The 16,349-nt window shown below is 46.8% G+C and overlaps 1 protein-coding gene across 1 annotated transcript in view; it reads left to right on the top strand.

Annotated features, from left to right (window-relative positions):
• Nucleotides 1–15,930, top strand: part of LOC142492038 (beta-3 adrenergic receptor-like) — a 45,344-nt gene extending 29,414 nt beyond the window's left edge. Inside the window, exon 3 of the mRNA XM_075594777.1 lies at nucleotides 14,533–15,930. Coding sequence (XP_075450892.1) covers nucleotides 14,533–15,789 — 1,257 coding nt within the window. The 3' untranslated portion in view covers nucleotides 15,790–15,930. The remainder of the gene's footprint in view (nucleotides 1–14,532) is intronic.
• Nucleotides 15,931–16,349: the final 419 nt, after the last annotated feature.

Raw genomic sequence — 16,349 nt, 5'->3', positions numbered from 1 at the left:
TCTAAGCATGTAACTGATAGCAAGCAGCCTGAAAAATGTTCTAGTGTATCACATAGGAAATACCTCTGCATATGCAATTAATGAAATACAGTACTCTGACATCGCTAAATTTTAACACAGCACAGCATGAAACATAGTTAAGTAAACTGCAGGACTGTACACAATGAATATATAAATTAAATCCACAGAGAAAAAAACCTATGCACAGATGAAACCCAATACAAACATAATGAGAGTGCCCGGAAAACAGACCAATGGGTCCTGCAGTTTAACTATTGAAAATCAGTGCAAAGAGGAGTGGTAATACTCAGCTTAGAATAATGCAGATGCATGCGCAGTGTCCAAAAGCAGAGCCAAAAGTTCTCATATTGCAGAGCAGTGGTAAGTCCATGAGATCAAAATGTCCATTATGAGGAGAGGGAGGTTTGCGTGTGGTCCACTCAATGCGTTTTGTCACCAGACTTCTTCCTGGAGAGGTCAAAAAAAAATTCTTTTTTAAAGTGTATGGTTTTTTTTGTGTTTTTTTTTTTTGTAGATGTGTTTAATTAAAATGTTTTTTTGATCATCTTGATTACATATCTGCTTTATTTTTTGCAATATCTGAGTGCTTCTTCCTGGGTTTCTTTTTCTTTGTGTATTTATATTATCTTACCCATAGCACCGCCAAGCCTGGTTATTTTCTACAGGGATATTTCTATCGGCTTACAGATTGCATTTATTTAACAGTGTTGGTTGCGGTGTCTTTCTTGCGTGTTTATATATAGATATATATTTGTTGTTCACTTATGTGTAACATTTCTGACGTGTTTATAGAATGGAAAGTTAATCAATCTAGTTTTTACAATAGATTAAGAAAGCAATGGGTTTAATCCTTGTTCACAAGTAAAACACTACATTTGTCATTTCAAAATAATGTTTCCGTCTCATTTCATTCTAGTTGAATAGTTTTACAATTGGATGGTCCTCAAGAGAACAGAATATACGCACAAAAGTAAAATGTGGTAAAATACTGCTTTAGGAGCGTGAGAGCATTTACATTATAATGGGGCAACAGAGCATTCTAGAGGTGGCACATGAAATGGGGGTGACTCCTTTAGATTGAGTTCAGTCAGGAGATTTGCCATTATACTAACATTTAAAGTACAAAGAGAGGAAAAACTTTATTGATCGCAATTATCCCATCACATATAACCACATTACAAGGACTCGTCCTACAACATGAGTTATTTCTAGATCTTTGAGCAACTGCGGTTCTATGTGTGACCCGGTCCCCCATGGGTCCCCCTTCATCCCCTTAACTTCCGCTGCACCTGCGTCCGGCAGCGAAGGATGGGGAGAGTGCGGGGAGGTCTGTGGGCAGTTGGAGCGGCGATTGGATCGCCGGCGGCACCCTTAGCAGGGCGCCGCCATTTTTGAGTGGTCGCGCATGCGCAACGCTTCGCAGAAGCGCAGGCATAAGTGGAATTGCGGCGGCTATCTTGCTTTACTTGCGCGCAGTATAGCACAAGAGGCGACCATTACACCCAACAAGCCCCACAATGCACAGAGACAGTTAGTCAGGTGCCAGAAACCAGCCAATAGGGTTGCACCAATCCCCTGCTCCCGGAGATTGTTACTTCTGGCGCGTCTGCAACAGCAGTGCTCCCCTGGACTAGGCCAGATCTTCCCCCTTAAGCCCAAACTCACTGTAGCTTGTGGCTGCTATAGGGAAAGCCCATAGTCACGGCTTTCCCTAGTAGCTGCATATAGTCAGGTACAGCACCGGTGAGTCGCCACTCGGTGACTGCGGCCTGTGGTCTGGGACCAGACCAGCAACGCGGTAAAAACGGTAAGGTGATATTATCCACGCCGGAATTTACCCCTACGCGGAGGCGGACGCTATCGCGGATGACAACGTTGGATCAGATGGATCGTCCTTGTTATTCTGCAACATCCGGGTGCTGGAGCCCCGGGCAGGTACCTAACCAAGTGCACTAATACTCCACGGTATAGCGCTATCTCCAACACTTTGGGTGGGCCTTGACTTTGGAAAAAGGGACATCAGGGAATTTGTGTGTGGCACCCAATGTACTCTGGGGACCCTCACTGTTGGTATCAGGTTGGGGGCTATATGACTGTGGGGTACAGGGTACCAAGGTTACTGTATTCAGTAAAGGTTGTTAGCATATATATATATATATATATATATATATATATATATATATATATATATATATATATACATACATACATACATACATACATACATACATACATACATACATACATATATATATATATATATATATATATATATATATATACATATATATATATATATATATACATATATATATATATTTGTGTGTGTATTATTATTGTTCCTGTAAGGGTTCATCCCGCCAAGTTGGGATCCCTTGCAGGTGGAGGCGCTGTCACCATAAGAACCAGATACAGCCCAGGCTCCCAACGGCGGAGGTTCAAGCCTTCTGTGAGCCACAGGTAATGCACCACACACACCGTAGTTGCCATATCTTCCATAGGGTGGGGGAAAGTGCGCTACATTTGGAGGTGCTGCTGAGATCTCAGACCTGGGGTGCCCTATTCAACCATTAAATTAGTAAAGAGCTGAACACCATGTTTGTACCGTCCAAACAAGAGATCCACGACTGGGCCTTGGGGCTGCACGTGAGCCCCCGCCACATGCTCGTAGTGGGAGATATTCCCAGCACTACACCTGCGCATGAGTTTTGCCAGCATCTCCGTCAACTCCCTGGCCTAGCCAAAGCACGAGTTGTAGGGAGCAAGTATGACACTACGCACCGGTGGACCATATTCCTAGTGGTGGCCGGTCATGACCTATGCGAGAAGGGGCTCCAAGGGCCCTGTACTTTCCGGATGCTGCAGCTACGGGCTGTCTCGTGGTATACCCCGCCCTGGCCGCCTTATCTTCGACATTATTATGCCGAGGTTCCTGACGCCCCCACCCACACCTCTGGATGAGTATCTCCTACTTACCGGACCCAGACCGACCTCAGGGGCGTCACCTGCTTCTACTGTGGCAAGAAAGTTCATATATCGCAGAACTGTCCGCAGAAAAAGATAACTTCCACTGGAACGTTCCATCCCAAGTCCATGATGTGCAACACTCAGACCTCCGAAACTACCTCCCCACCCGTTGAGAGTACGCCAGTGTCCAATCCCAACAAAACCCCTCCACCGGATGCTTACTGTCGTGTAGGACCGGCCGCCATTGTTCGTGTTGTTATGGAGGGTATATACGCATCGGCCTTGTTGGACACTGGATCGCAAGTGACCATTGTGTATCGGCCATTTTATGATCAACATCTTAAACATCTGCCGTTGCAGTCAGCAGACGAGTTGAAGCTACGGGGACTAAGCCACAAGGACTACCCCATTGAAGGCGTGGTAAAGGTTTGCTTGGACATACCCCAGCTGAATACAGGCAAGCATCACCCCATGGAGGTGGCGGCCCTGATATGACCTGAGCCTCAACTCCCCTATCATCTTGGGGACCAACACCGACATAGTGCGGGCAATAATTCACATGTACTTGGAAGAGGCTGGCGAACTACCCCTGTCTGCTCTAGAAATCCATCCCGTGTTACACGAAGAATGCAGGTTATCAGCAGAAGAGGGGCACAGGATCCTCTTCAACCTCGAAGCCGGGTTAACCGAGATTTCACCAGGGTGAGTGAAATGCATGACCGCAATATGCTTCTATGCAGACAGGGATGAGGCTGACAATCTCTTTTCTCTAGAAAGTACGCCTGAGGACAACGCTCGCAGAGGCTACAAGCTCTTGGCCGAAGTGCGGGAATGGACCTCCGAGGTGCCGAGGATGGACAAGGTGTTCATCCAGAACAGCTTCCCTTACCCCATGCCCTTCGATTATGGGCAAAGATTGGGGAGAATATATCCCGTTACTCCCATCGAGGCGATAGCCGTGCAAGCAAATACTGCCGCGGTACAAGAACCACCGGTCAGGCTAACATTCGTCTTTGGGGACTCAACTCTGACCGCTGAGTGGAGGGAAAGATTGAGGGCCAAACTGGAAGCTCGACGGGAAGTATTCTCTACTAGTGAAATGGATGTGGGCTGCAGCAGAAATGCCCAACACACCATTCGGCTAAGTGATACCACTCCTTTTCGAGAACGGTCCTGTCGCATAGCTCCCCGGGATGTGGAGGATTTAAGAGATGTTCTATAAGAGATGGAGACGGCGGGCATAGTAACGGAATCCCGTCGCCCCTACGCGTCTCAGATTGTGGTGGTCCGGAAGAAAAATGGTTCGGTCCACTTATGTGTGGACTATCGGAACTTGAACAACCCCACTGTACCCGACCAGTACACTCTTCCGCAGATTGAAGAACTCCTCAATGCGCTCTCAGGAAACCAGTGATCTGGGTACTACCAGGTACCAATGAGCGCCGAAGATCAGGAGAAGACTGCCTTTGTATGTCCCCTTGGATTCTACCAATTCGCCCGCATGTCCCAAGGCATTTGTGGTGACCCCGCAACGTTCCAGCGGTTGATGGAAAAGACCATCAGCTACATGAATCCACGAGAATATTTAGTATACCTGGACGATATCATCGTCTTTGGTAAGACCCTGGAAGAACATGAGGGGCGGCTGCTAAAAGGGCTGGATCGACTGGGCCAAGGTGGTTTGAAGCTGTCCTTGGTCAAATGTCAGTTCTGTCGCACTTCCGTGACCTACGTGTAGGGCACATAGTATCCGTGGATGGAATAGCAACCGACCCTGCCAAAGTCGAAGCCGTGGTGAACTGGCCCCGACCAGAGAATGTCATGGAGCTTCACTCATTCCTCGGGTTCTGCGGATACTATCGCCGCTTTGTGGAGGGGTATTCTAGCAAAGCAAAGGTCTTCAACAACCTTATTAAAATATATCCAGAGGATACCGGCCGAAAAGCCGCCTCCGCTCAAGCACCATTTGGCGACAAGTGGACAACCGCCTGTGAAACGGTGTTCATCGGTTTGAAGAAGAGTTTAACAAAGGCACCCGTTCTGGCGTACGCTGATCCCGATCAACCTTACATTCGTCATGTAGATGTGAGCGTCAACGACCTGGGGGCAGTCTTGCATCAGAAGAACCCAGCTGGCCTCCGACCCGTGGCCTACGTCAGCCGCAGTCTGACTCCCAGTGAGCAGAACTATCTCACCGACAAATTGGAATTTCTAGATCTCAAGTGGGCAATCGTGGACAAACTCCATAATTACCTATATGGCGTCACCTTCGAAGTACGAACGGATAACAATCCACTGACGTATATAATGATGTCCGCCAAACTGGACGCCACTGGCCACAGATGGCTGGCGGCCCTCTCAAACTACCAGTTCACGCTGAAGTACAAACCAGGGGCCTTAACATCGGAGCTGATGCTCTGTCCCGAAGGTCGGGGCTGAATACCACCCCAGACGATGACACATGGGAAGAAATCCCTGGACCAGGGATGCGATCTATGTGTTCAACGGCAGCTATCATGAAAGATAGAGTGGCTTTCTTGGAACTGAGGGTCGTGGATTCCTTGGGATGTCAACCCAAGGCTATTCCTTACGCCTACTGTCACCCAGAAGGAATGAACATAACCTCAGATAAGATCATCGCATGGAAGGATCTGGTACAATATCAAATACAGGATCCAGTAGTTGGCATCATCCGTCAGGCTGTCCAGCAGAACAAGCCTGCATTACTGAAACGTGCCCCCAGCGACGTGTTTGCCATTCTAATGAGAGAGGTGGACAAGTTCAAACTTCAGATAGCTGATTCTACCCCGGAACCTACAACACTTGGTAGTACGAGCGCTACACGATGATCATGGGCATCTTTGAGTGGACAAGACTTTAGGTCTGATATGAGACCTGTTCTTCTGGCCATGCATGAGTCAGTAGAACACCACTGCCGCTGATGCTCCCGGTGCATCCAATGAAAGACCCTACCTACCAGAGCCACCCCAATGGATCATTTGAAGAGCTCCGGCCCCATGGATTTTGTATGCATGGACTTTTTTTGTATTGAACCAGATGCCAGAGGCATTGGCAACATACAAGTGATTACTGATCACTACACTCGGTAAGCCCAAGCCTTCCCAACCAAGACCAGAAGGCCATTACGGTGGCCAAAGTATTATGGGAAAGGTACTTTATCCATTTAGGACTGCCCAATCGCTTGCACTCTCATCAAGGCCGGGACTTCGAAAGTAATCTCATCAAGGAGTTGCTTAAACTGTTAAATATCACCAAGTCCCGAACGACTCCCTACCATTCGGAGGGAGATGCTCTGCCAGAGAGGTTCAACCGAACTCTCCTCGACATGCTTTGTACCCTGAAGGGCTCTCAGAAGAGCGAGTGGAGTAAACACGTGGAATCCTTGGTGCATGGCTACAACTGCACCCACCATGAATCCACAGGGTTTACTCCCTACTTTCTGATGTTCGGGCGAGAAGCACGGCTACCGGTGGATATACGTCTGAGGGTATCTACTGATGGGGTACCCCACAGGACACACTTCAAGTATGTGCAAAGGTTACAAGACAGCCTACAACGAGCATAGCATTTAGCGGAGAAAGCATCTGCACATCTGAATGCCGGTAACAAACGGCGCTACGACTATAAGGTCCGCCATCTGGAAATTCGTCCTAGAGACGTAGTTCTCCTTCCCAATCTAGGGATTCCCGGTAAACACAAGCTGGCAAGACCACTGGCGCGATGGGGTCTATGAAGTTGAATCACAGATGCTGGGCCTCCCGGTCTACCGCATAAAAGACGCGGGTGGCCGGGTAAAGTTCTGGCACCGTAACTACCTTCTCCCTATTCCGCATGTGGGAGACGACGAGCCAGAGATACCAGCTACACCACTGGACGGTGAGCCGGATCAATCAGAAGCTTACAAAGAGACTATAAATGAGGCCCCCATGATACAGCCGGTGAAGAAACTGTCAACGAGACAGTAGAGGATCCTATGGAGGAACCCTCTCAAAGAGGACCTAAAAGTCACGGGGGACCTCCCAGAGGAGCTACGGGTAAAGGGCCCCAATGAACAACGCCTACTAGGGCAGCTCCATTGAGCCAACCTCTGGATCCTAGAAGCCCATGCTTCATGCCACAAAGAGACTTTTCAGAGACATTTATACCATCAATGGGAGAGGCTGAGCCTCAGGACTATGTACCTTACTCCCCAGAGGGAGTAGAACAAGAGCTTCGCTGAAGCCAAAGAATGAGGTACCCTCCTAACCGGGTAGCCTACGATTCATTTGGGGCACCCCACTATGAGGCTCAGTAGTGGACTCGGAGTAAGATACACTTCATCATTGTTATGTTTACACAGATGTACAATCTTATGTAAAGCGATGCCATGTGATAAGTTGTACTCATGTTAAAGCATTTTTATTGTGTAAATAAGTGTGTTTATAGTTATGTGTTACGCTGTTCCCAGGGGAAGAATGTGACCTGGTCCCCACTGGATCCCCCTTCATCCCCTTACCTTCTGCTGTGGCTGCGTCCAGCAGCGGAGGATGGGGAGAGTGCGGGGAGGTCTGCGGGGAGGTCTGCGGACAGTTGGAGCAGCGATCGGATCGCATTTTGCGAGTGATCGCGCTTGCGCAACGCTTTGCGCAGGCACAAGTCGAGTTGCGGTGTCCATCTTGCTTCACCCGCGCACATGCACAGAATAGCACAAGCAGCGGCCATTACACCCAACAAGCCCCACAATGCACAGGGACAGTTAGTCAGGTGCCAGAAACCAGCCAATAGGGTTGCAGCAATCCCCTGGTCCTGGAGATTGTTACTTTTGGTGCGTCTGCACCACACCAGTCGGAAGAGGAACCTCTGAGGAGCAGGTAGTGTCCAGGGAGCAGTGCTCCCCTGGACTAGGCCAGATCTTCCTCCTTAGGCCCCAGTTAGGCCCAGACTCACTGTAGCTTGTGGCTGCTATAGGGAAAGCCCATAGTCAGGGACCTTCCCCAGTAGCTGCATATAGTCAGGTACAGCACCGGTGAGACGCGTGACTGCGGCCTGTGGTCTGGGACCAGACCAGCTATGTGGTAAAGACGGTAGGGTAATATTATCCACGCAGGAATTCACCCCTACGCGGAGGCAGACGACATCGCGGACGACAACGTTAGATCAGACGGATCCTCCTTGTTATTCTGCAACACCCGGGTGCTGGAGCCCCGGGCAGGTACCTAACCAAGTGCACTAACACTCCACGGGATAGCACTATCTCCAACACTTTGGATGGACCTTGACTTTGGGAAAAGGAACATTAGGGAATTGGTGCCTGGCACCCAATGTACTCTGGGGACAGGGTACCAAGGTTACTGTGTTCAGTAAAGGTTGTTAGTATGTGTATATATATATATATACGTGTAGAGGTATCAGTACCGTGTTAGCCGAGCTTCAATAATCAAAAAATAAATAGATGATACCGTTCTGTGGCTAACGAAATGCTTTTATTTGTGCGAGCTTTCGAGATACACTGATCTCTTCTTCCGGCGATGTTACAATGAATATTTATATATATATGGGATGCCGTCACTGCCCTCTAAGGGCTAGAACGGGGAAGTTGTGGGACTTTACAGCTCTCAGAGTTAATCCTCCTGGAAAGGTCTGTTCAGCTGCGAGTTAATGAGCTAATTAGCCTAGCCTGTATAGTCAGGAAGTGATACAGAGATTCCCCCCCCCGCCCATGCTGCCTGAGACACACTGTTGAGAGTGACACAGAGAGGGTGAGAGACGCTGCTGCTATACTGATCTGAAGGCACACACAGACAGCCCTGTGAGTGACTGAAAGGGGAGCTGCTGCAGGTACACTGGGTAAAGTGGGGAAAGAGTTTAGTTCTCCCACGATTAGTTATGGACTAAGCAGTATTAGTCAGTACTCCTGGAAGGAGTTAGGTCTTTTGTTTCTGTTTTGTGTTATGAGTTAACCCTGTACCTGCTTTGTACCCTGTAAATAAACCCCTGCTTAGAAAGTACAGTGTTTCCTGCCTTTGATCTGGACAAAAGATCCGACGCTGGGACTGAGACGTCACAATATATATATATATAAGCAGATATGCTTTTAAGTATATATGTTTCAAGTATTTATGAAGTTTAAAAAGGAAGTTCAAAAAGAAGTGGAAAAGTGGACATCACCTACTGCTTCTGATTCCTGCTTTTGATCTACGTTGGAAAAGAGGATATCATCTATCTAAGACTGCACATCTCAACACTTAACTATTGCTGTGATGTCGCCTTTATTTTTTATATTTGCTGCAACCTCACTTATTTTCAAATTATGCACTTCCTTCCACCAGTCTCCTTATGTCTCTAACTCTATTCATATATCTCCATCTCTCCTTCCTTCCCCACTTCTCAGTTCACATGAACTCCTTTCTTACCTGCGTCCTCTGACACCACACAGCTATACCTCCTGCACTAAAACACACCCCTACAAATCATCCTCACACATTCTCTTTCTGTCCATGCTTCTCCTCCTCGCTTCTGGGGATATCTCTCCCAATCCTGGTCCCTGCCTTATTTCTACTTGCTCTCGTCCTCGCCTCCCACATACAACTTCTACTCCTTCTGGTGTTAACCCCTCCAACCTCATACCCATCCCCTGCCACCCTCCCTCCTCTCTCCCATTCTCCTGTGCCCTTTGGAATGCTCGCTCCCTCTCTAACAAGTTCCTCTCTGTGCATGACTTCTTTCTCTCTCACTCCCTGCTTCTCTTTGCTATAACTGAGACCTGGCTCACTCAGTCTGACTCTGCTCTGGAAGCTGCCCTCTCTTATGGTGGCCTTTCCTTCTCCCACACTCCGCGCCTTGATGGCAGGGGTGGAGGTGTGGGGCTCCTGCTCTCCTCTCTCTGCCGTTACCGAACTATTCCTATTCCCCCCTCTCTTGCCTTTCCCTCCTTTGAGGTTCACACTGTCCAGATCTTCTCTCCTCTCCCTGTTCATGTGGCGGTCATGTATCGCCCACCTACCTCTACTCATCCCCCTTCTGCCTTTCTCTCTCACTTTGAATCCTGGCTCTCTTTCTTCCTCTCCTCAGACTCCCCTGTTCTTCTCCTTGGGGACTTCAATTGCCACATTGATGACCCCTCTCTCCCTTGGGCTTCCCGCTTTCTTTCTCTAACCTCTTCTTTTGGCCTTCAACAGTGGACTGCAGCCAGCACCCACAAGGATGGCCACTACTTAGACCTGGTTTTCACTAAAAACTTCTCTCTCTCTGATTTCTCCATTTCCCCTTTTCCTCTCTCTGACCATCACCTCATCTCATTCTCTCTATCTCGCTTCTCAACTTCTCCACCTCCATCTACACCCCGGTTCTGCAGAAACCTGCGCTCTATTCACTTACCTGACTTTGAGTCCACGTTACACTCCTCCCTCTCCTCTCTCAGATCTGCTACAGACCCTGACAAACTGGTCAGGAACTACAACTCTGCCTTGTCCTCCTCTCTTGATCTACATGCCCCGCTTTCTCTCTGCCGCACTCGCCCTTTTAACCCTAGACCCTGGTTAAATTCCCACACGCGCATGCTGCGTTCCTCCACTCGTTCCTCTGAACGCCTCTGGAGGAAATCTCATACTCTCGCAGACTTCCTTCACTACAAATTTATGCTATCCTGTTTCAACTCTGCCCTCTCGCAAGCTAAACAAGCCTACTTTTCTTCACTAATCAACATGCACAAGTCTAACCCACGCCGACTGTTCTCTGTCTTTGATACTCTACTCAAACCACCCTCCGCTGCCTCTCCTTCCTCCATCTCCGCTCAGGACTTTGCTGACTATTTTAAGGAAAAGGTGGAATCCATACGTCAGAACATCCCCTCTGTTTCTTCCTCCCATCCTACACCTCTTCCTAACTCTCCTCCTGCCTTCCTTGACTCTTTTTCCACTGTCTCAGAGGAGGATGTGTCGCTGTTGATCGCCTCTTCTCCCTCTACCACTTGCCCTCTTGACCCCATTCCCTCCCATCTCCTAAAACCTCTTGCTCCTACTATAATCCCTACGCTCACGCACATTTTTAACTCCTCCCTCTGCTCTGGAACCTTTCCATCCTCCTTCAAACATGCAACAGTCATACCATTACTCAAAAACAGCAAGCTTGACCCTACCTGTCTTTCTAACTATCGGCCTGTCTCCCTCCTGCCTTTTGCCTCTAAACTCCTTGAACGTCTTGTATTCGCTCGCTTGCTCCATTTTCTCAACACCTATTCTCTCCTAGACCCTCTACAATCTGGCTTCCGTACTGCTCACTCCACGGAAACAGCCCTCACTAAAATAACTGACGACCTCCATGCTGCCAAAGACAGAGGTCATTACACTCTGCTCATATTACTCGACCTCTCTGCAGCATTTGACACCGTGGACCACCCTCTTCTCCTTCACATTCTCCATACTCTTGGCATTCGGAACAAAGCTCTATCCTGGATCTCATCCTACCTCTCCCATCGTACTTTCAGTGTCTCTTCTGCTAATACCTCCTCCTCCTCTATTGATCTCTCTGTGGGGGTACCCCAGGGCTCTGTCCTGGGACCTCTTCTCTTTTCTCTGTATACACTCTCTCTAGGTGACCTAATAACATCTTTTGGGTTTAATTATCACCTCTATGCTGACGACACACAAATATATTTCTCAACACCCGACCTTACACCTACTGTACAAACCAAAGTTTCTGAATGTCTCTCTGCTATATCATCCTGGATGGCCCTCCGCCGCCTTAAACTCAACATGGCTAAAACAGAGCTCCTCATACTTCCTCCCAAACCTGGCCCTACTTCCTCCTTCCACATTACTGTTGGAACTACGATCATTCACCCAGTAGCCCAAGCATGCTGCCTTGGGGTCACACTCGACTCCTCTCTCACATTTGCCCCTCACATTCAAAACATTTCTAAAACCTGTCGCTTTTTCCTCCGCAATATAACAAAGATACGCCCTTTCCTCTGTTGCTCGACTGCTAAAACTCTGACTCAGGCCCTCATTCTCTCCCGTCTTGATTACTGTAACCTCCTGCTGTCCGGCCTTCCTGCCTCTCACCTATCTCCCCTACAATCTATCCTTAACGCTGCTGCCAGAATCACTCTACTCTTTCCTAGATCTGTCTCAGCATCTCCCCTCATGAAATCCCTCTCCTGGCTTCCGATCAAATCCCGCATCTCACACTCCATTCTTCTCCTCACTTTTAAAGCTTTACACTCTTCTGCCCCTCCTTACATCTCAGCCCTAATTTCTCGTTATGCACCATCCAGACTCTTGCGTTCTTCTCAAGGATGTCTTCTTTCTACCCCCTTTGTATCTAAAGCCCTCTCCCGCCTTAAACCTTTCTCACTGCCCCACACCTCTGGAATGCCCTTCCCCTCAGTACCCGACTAGCACCCTCTCTATCCACCTTTAAGACCCACTTGCTTAAAGAAGCATATGAATAGGACTGTGGCTATTCTGAACACATGGCACATAAAGCTTGGCCCCCTGCAGATGCACTTACCAGAACTCCCTCCTACTGTCTCTGTACGTTCTCCCTACCTACCAATTAGACTGTAAGCTCCTCGGAGCAGGGACTCCTCTTCCTTAATGTCTAAAGCACTTATTCCCATGATCTGTTATTTATATTATCTGTTATTTATTGGATTACCACATGTATTACTACTGTGAAGCGCTATGTACATTAATGGCGCTATATAAATAAAGACATACAATACAATATATATTTGTGTGCGTATATTATTATTGTTCCTGTAAGGGTTCATCCCGCCATGTCGGGATCCTTTGCAGGTGGAGGCGCTGTCACCATAAGAACCAGATACACCCCAGGCTCCCAGCAGCAGAGGTTCAGGCCTTCTGTGAGCCACAGGTAATGCACCACACACACCGTAGTCGCCATATCTTCCATAGGGTGGGGGAAAGTGCGCTACATATGCATCTCTGATCTTATGAATTAAGGGAAAATGTAATAAAGTAATAACTATCTTTAATGTACTTTATTTCATTGATAATCATAAAAACATTTCAATACGGATTTCTCTATTTAGTTCCAAAATACAACCTTTACTATTATATAATTTTTCCACTCACCGTACATCTTGTGGCCAATGAGAATCTATCAGGGTAACAGGAGAAGTACAGATGCTAATGTGAAATGGCAACTATCTAGGCCAGTGGTTTCTCACTTTCCCCATCTCTTACTTTCCCCCTTGCGCTCCCTCTCCCCTCTCTCTTCTATACACACACACACTCTCCCCCTCTCACTCTCACACACACACACACTCACTCCCCCCGCTCTCACTCACACACACACACACACACACACACACACACACACACACACACACACACACACACACACACACACACACACTCCCCCTGTCCCTCACACACATACACACACTCTACCCACACACACACACACACACACACACACACACACACACACACACACACACACACACACACACACACACACACACACACACACACACACACACACACACACACACACACTCTCTCCCCCTCACACACACACTGTCACCCCCCCCCCACACACACTGACACACTGACACACACACACACACACACACATTCTCACCCTCACACACACACATTCTCACCCTCACACACACACATTCTCACCCTCACACACACACATTCTCCCCCTCACACACACACATTCTCCCCCTCCCACACACACACATTCTCCCCCTCCCACACACACACACACACACACACACACACACACACACACACACACACACACACACACACACACACACACACACACACTTTATTACTTACTTTAAGGGCGCTTCCGGCGCTGATAGCACGCTCTTACATGATCCTTCCTTTACAGTGAATACTGTTTGGACCAGTCTTGGTCCTGAAGGAAATAATTTCAAGACACGTTTTATAGGACACAGTCTTGCAGTTGTTGTATATGGGCTTCATCTTTCACAGAAGCTATTAATACAGAAATAAACAGACATAACACAAAAATGACCTTTGCATTGTTTTATCATCTTGACACTACATAATGGGTTTGTACTTAACCTCTTCATTGCTAGAGAGCCCTGCATTATTGCTAGAGTGCCCCATTGCAGCAAAGTGGTTGATATGTTGCTAATTGAATTTGGTGAATATTTAATGTGCTGCTCTCTGTGCAGTGCAGAATTGAATGCCCATTTAGTGAAACTAAGCTAACAACTAATTTCCATAAAACGCATCAATAGTAGGATATTTGGTCTAATATTGTCAGATTAAATTATAGTTAATAAATACATTTAAAAAAATTGCATTTACTTATGGTGTTTAAGTATACAGATTCATGTTGTGAGCTAAAATGTTTTTTATCAGCAATGAGTTGTGTTTATTTATAGACTACTACCGTATTATCAAATCGACTACATCTGGTTAAGTTAAGGCACTGGACAAAATGATAACTTGCTTACAAAAATCCCACTGAGGGGTTGGAGTTGGAATTAAATAATATGGCTCTTTATATCTTCCTGTTCTCTTAATTTATTTGCAGGAACTGTGCCTGTTTGTGGGATACACATCATCTGTTTACTGCACCGCATCAGTTCTCAGTGTCGCAGCCATTTCCTTGGATCGTTACTGGGCCATTGTAGACTGTCTAAGATATGACACGCCATGGACCACTCAGAGGACGCTGTGCACTGTCACATGGATCTGGGCTCAAGCCGCACTTAGCTGCTGCCCTCCTTTATTAGGATGGAGTCGGCTTGCATATGTTCCTTCTAAATACACGTGCACCATAGATTGGGCCACAAGTACTAGCTACACTGCTTTTTATTTTGCAGTTTCTTTTTTCATGCCGGCAATTGTGCTCATTTATTGTTATATCAGGATAGTCAATATAGCCAGGGGACACGCCAAGAAAATCCAGATCTTAGAGAACCAGCTGCAAAAAAACTCGCCCCGGAAGAAAACCGCTGAAGTAGAGAAGCCAACATGCTCGCAGTTAGTTTATATAGTCAACTGCAAACTCTTAACAGATGCAAACTCAAGTGACAGTCAGAGTATTTGCAGTTTTAATCCAGATTTGCTGAATCTCAAAAACCAGAATAGAGACCTGTTTTCAGAGTATGATTTTTATGGAAGGGATCCCTACGGCCGCCTGCGCCTTATCCTTATTGTAGTTGTCTTCATATGTTGTTGGATGCCTTATGTGATTTTAAATCTGATTCAAGCCATAGAAACAGCCAGTTTGCCCTCTAGCATTCCCTCACCTGTCATTACAATAGCGTACTGGCTCACGCTACTGAATTCAGATATCAACCCTCTGCTTTACGCTTTGCTAAGCAAACGATTCCAGGCAGCATTAAAGATCTTTTGGCGGAGGATTCGCAGGCGGGGTTCCTTGGTAGACATTCCTCCTTCATTCCAGCGCAGGAGAACAAGTTCAAACATCACAGGTATTTCTCACTTTCACTGTCCCACCGACCAGCAGAATCAGGGAGAAAATTCGGGCGCATCCACCAGTCCTATTTCAAGTAATAACGGCAATCAGCACGTAGATGAATTCCTTCCTGATCAGTTTCCTGATTCAGCTTCTTCCAGTTTTTCACACTCATTGCCCTATGAAAGGGAATCAGAAATGGGAAACAATGGTGTCCATTTAAACCCCAATGACCTGTCACACCAGTTTTTACAGGTGCCTTCTTCTGCCTGTTACCACATCAGACTGCCTCCAGTTTCAGATGGAAAGAAATCAACACTGGTTTGTGGAAATATTACTATAAAAGTCAGCTATGAGGAACACTGATCATGATGTGAATTAATAAACGCATAAAACATTCCTAATGCAATTCATTACATTGCCTGTTACTGTGATTGTCTGAAGGGAAAGAGCTAAACATTTAGAAAGATATATAATTTATGTAGATGTAGAACACCTTAACCTTTCTTGCCACACAGGTGCAATTGAAGAAGCATTAGTGTTGCCTGATGTGTTCTAAAAAAGAAATCATTGATTTTGGTCAGTATTTCAGTATTTCTAAAAACAATGTGGCTATTTGACTGTCCCCCCCCCCCAAAGATATGGCAGATGTTATTTCTCCTGTTACAAAAAAAGTCTTATGTTTTTGTGCACTAACACACGCTCACATTTTTTCAATGGAGCACACAAACTGGCATTAATTATAGTGCTAGAATTAATGCAACAGGCTGCAATAATGCCTGTTACATCTGTAGTGATTTTTCCACCTTGTTTCTCAGTTGTACATTCTAGAGAGTGAAAAAATCATTTGCATATGTATTTTTTAGTTAATTTTTTAGTTATTTTTCTTACTTTAGATCATTGAGTCATTTATTAGCGGAAAGCTG

Source organism: Ascaphus truei, chromosome 4 (assembly GCF_040206685.1).
Source record: "Ascaphus truei isolate aAscTru1 chromosome 4, aAscTru1.hap1, whole genome shotgun sequence".
NCBI lineage: Eukaryota > Metazoa > Chordata > Amphibia > Anura > Ascaphidae > Ascaphus > Ascaphus truei.
This window is presented reverse-complemented; position numbering and strand designations above follow the sequence as displayed.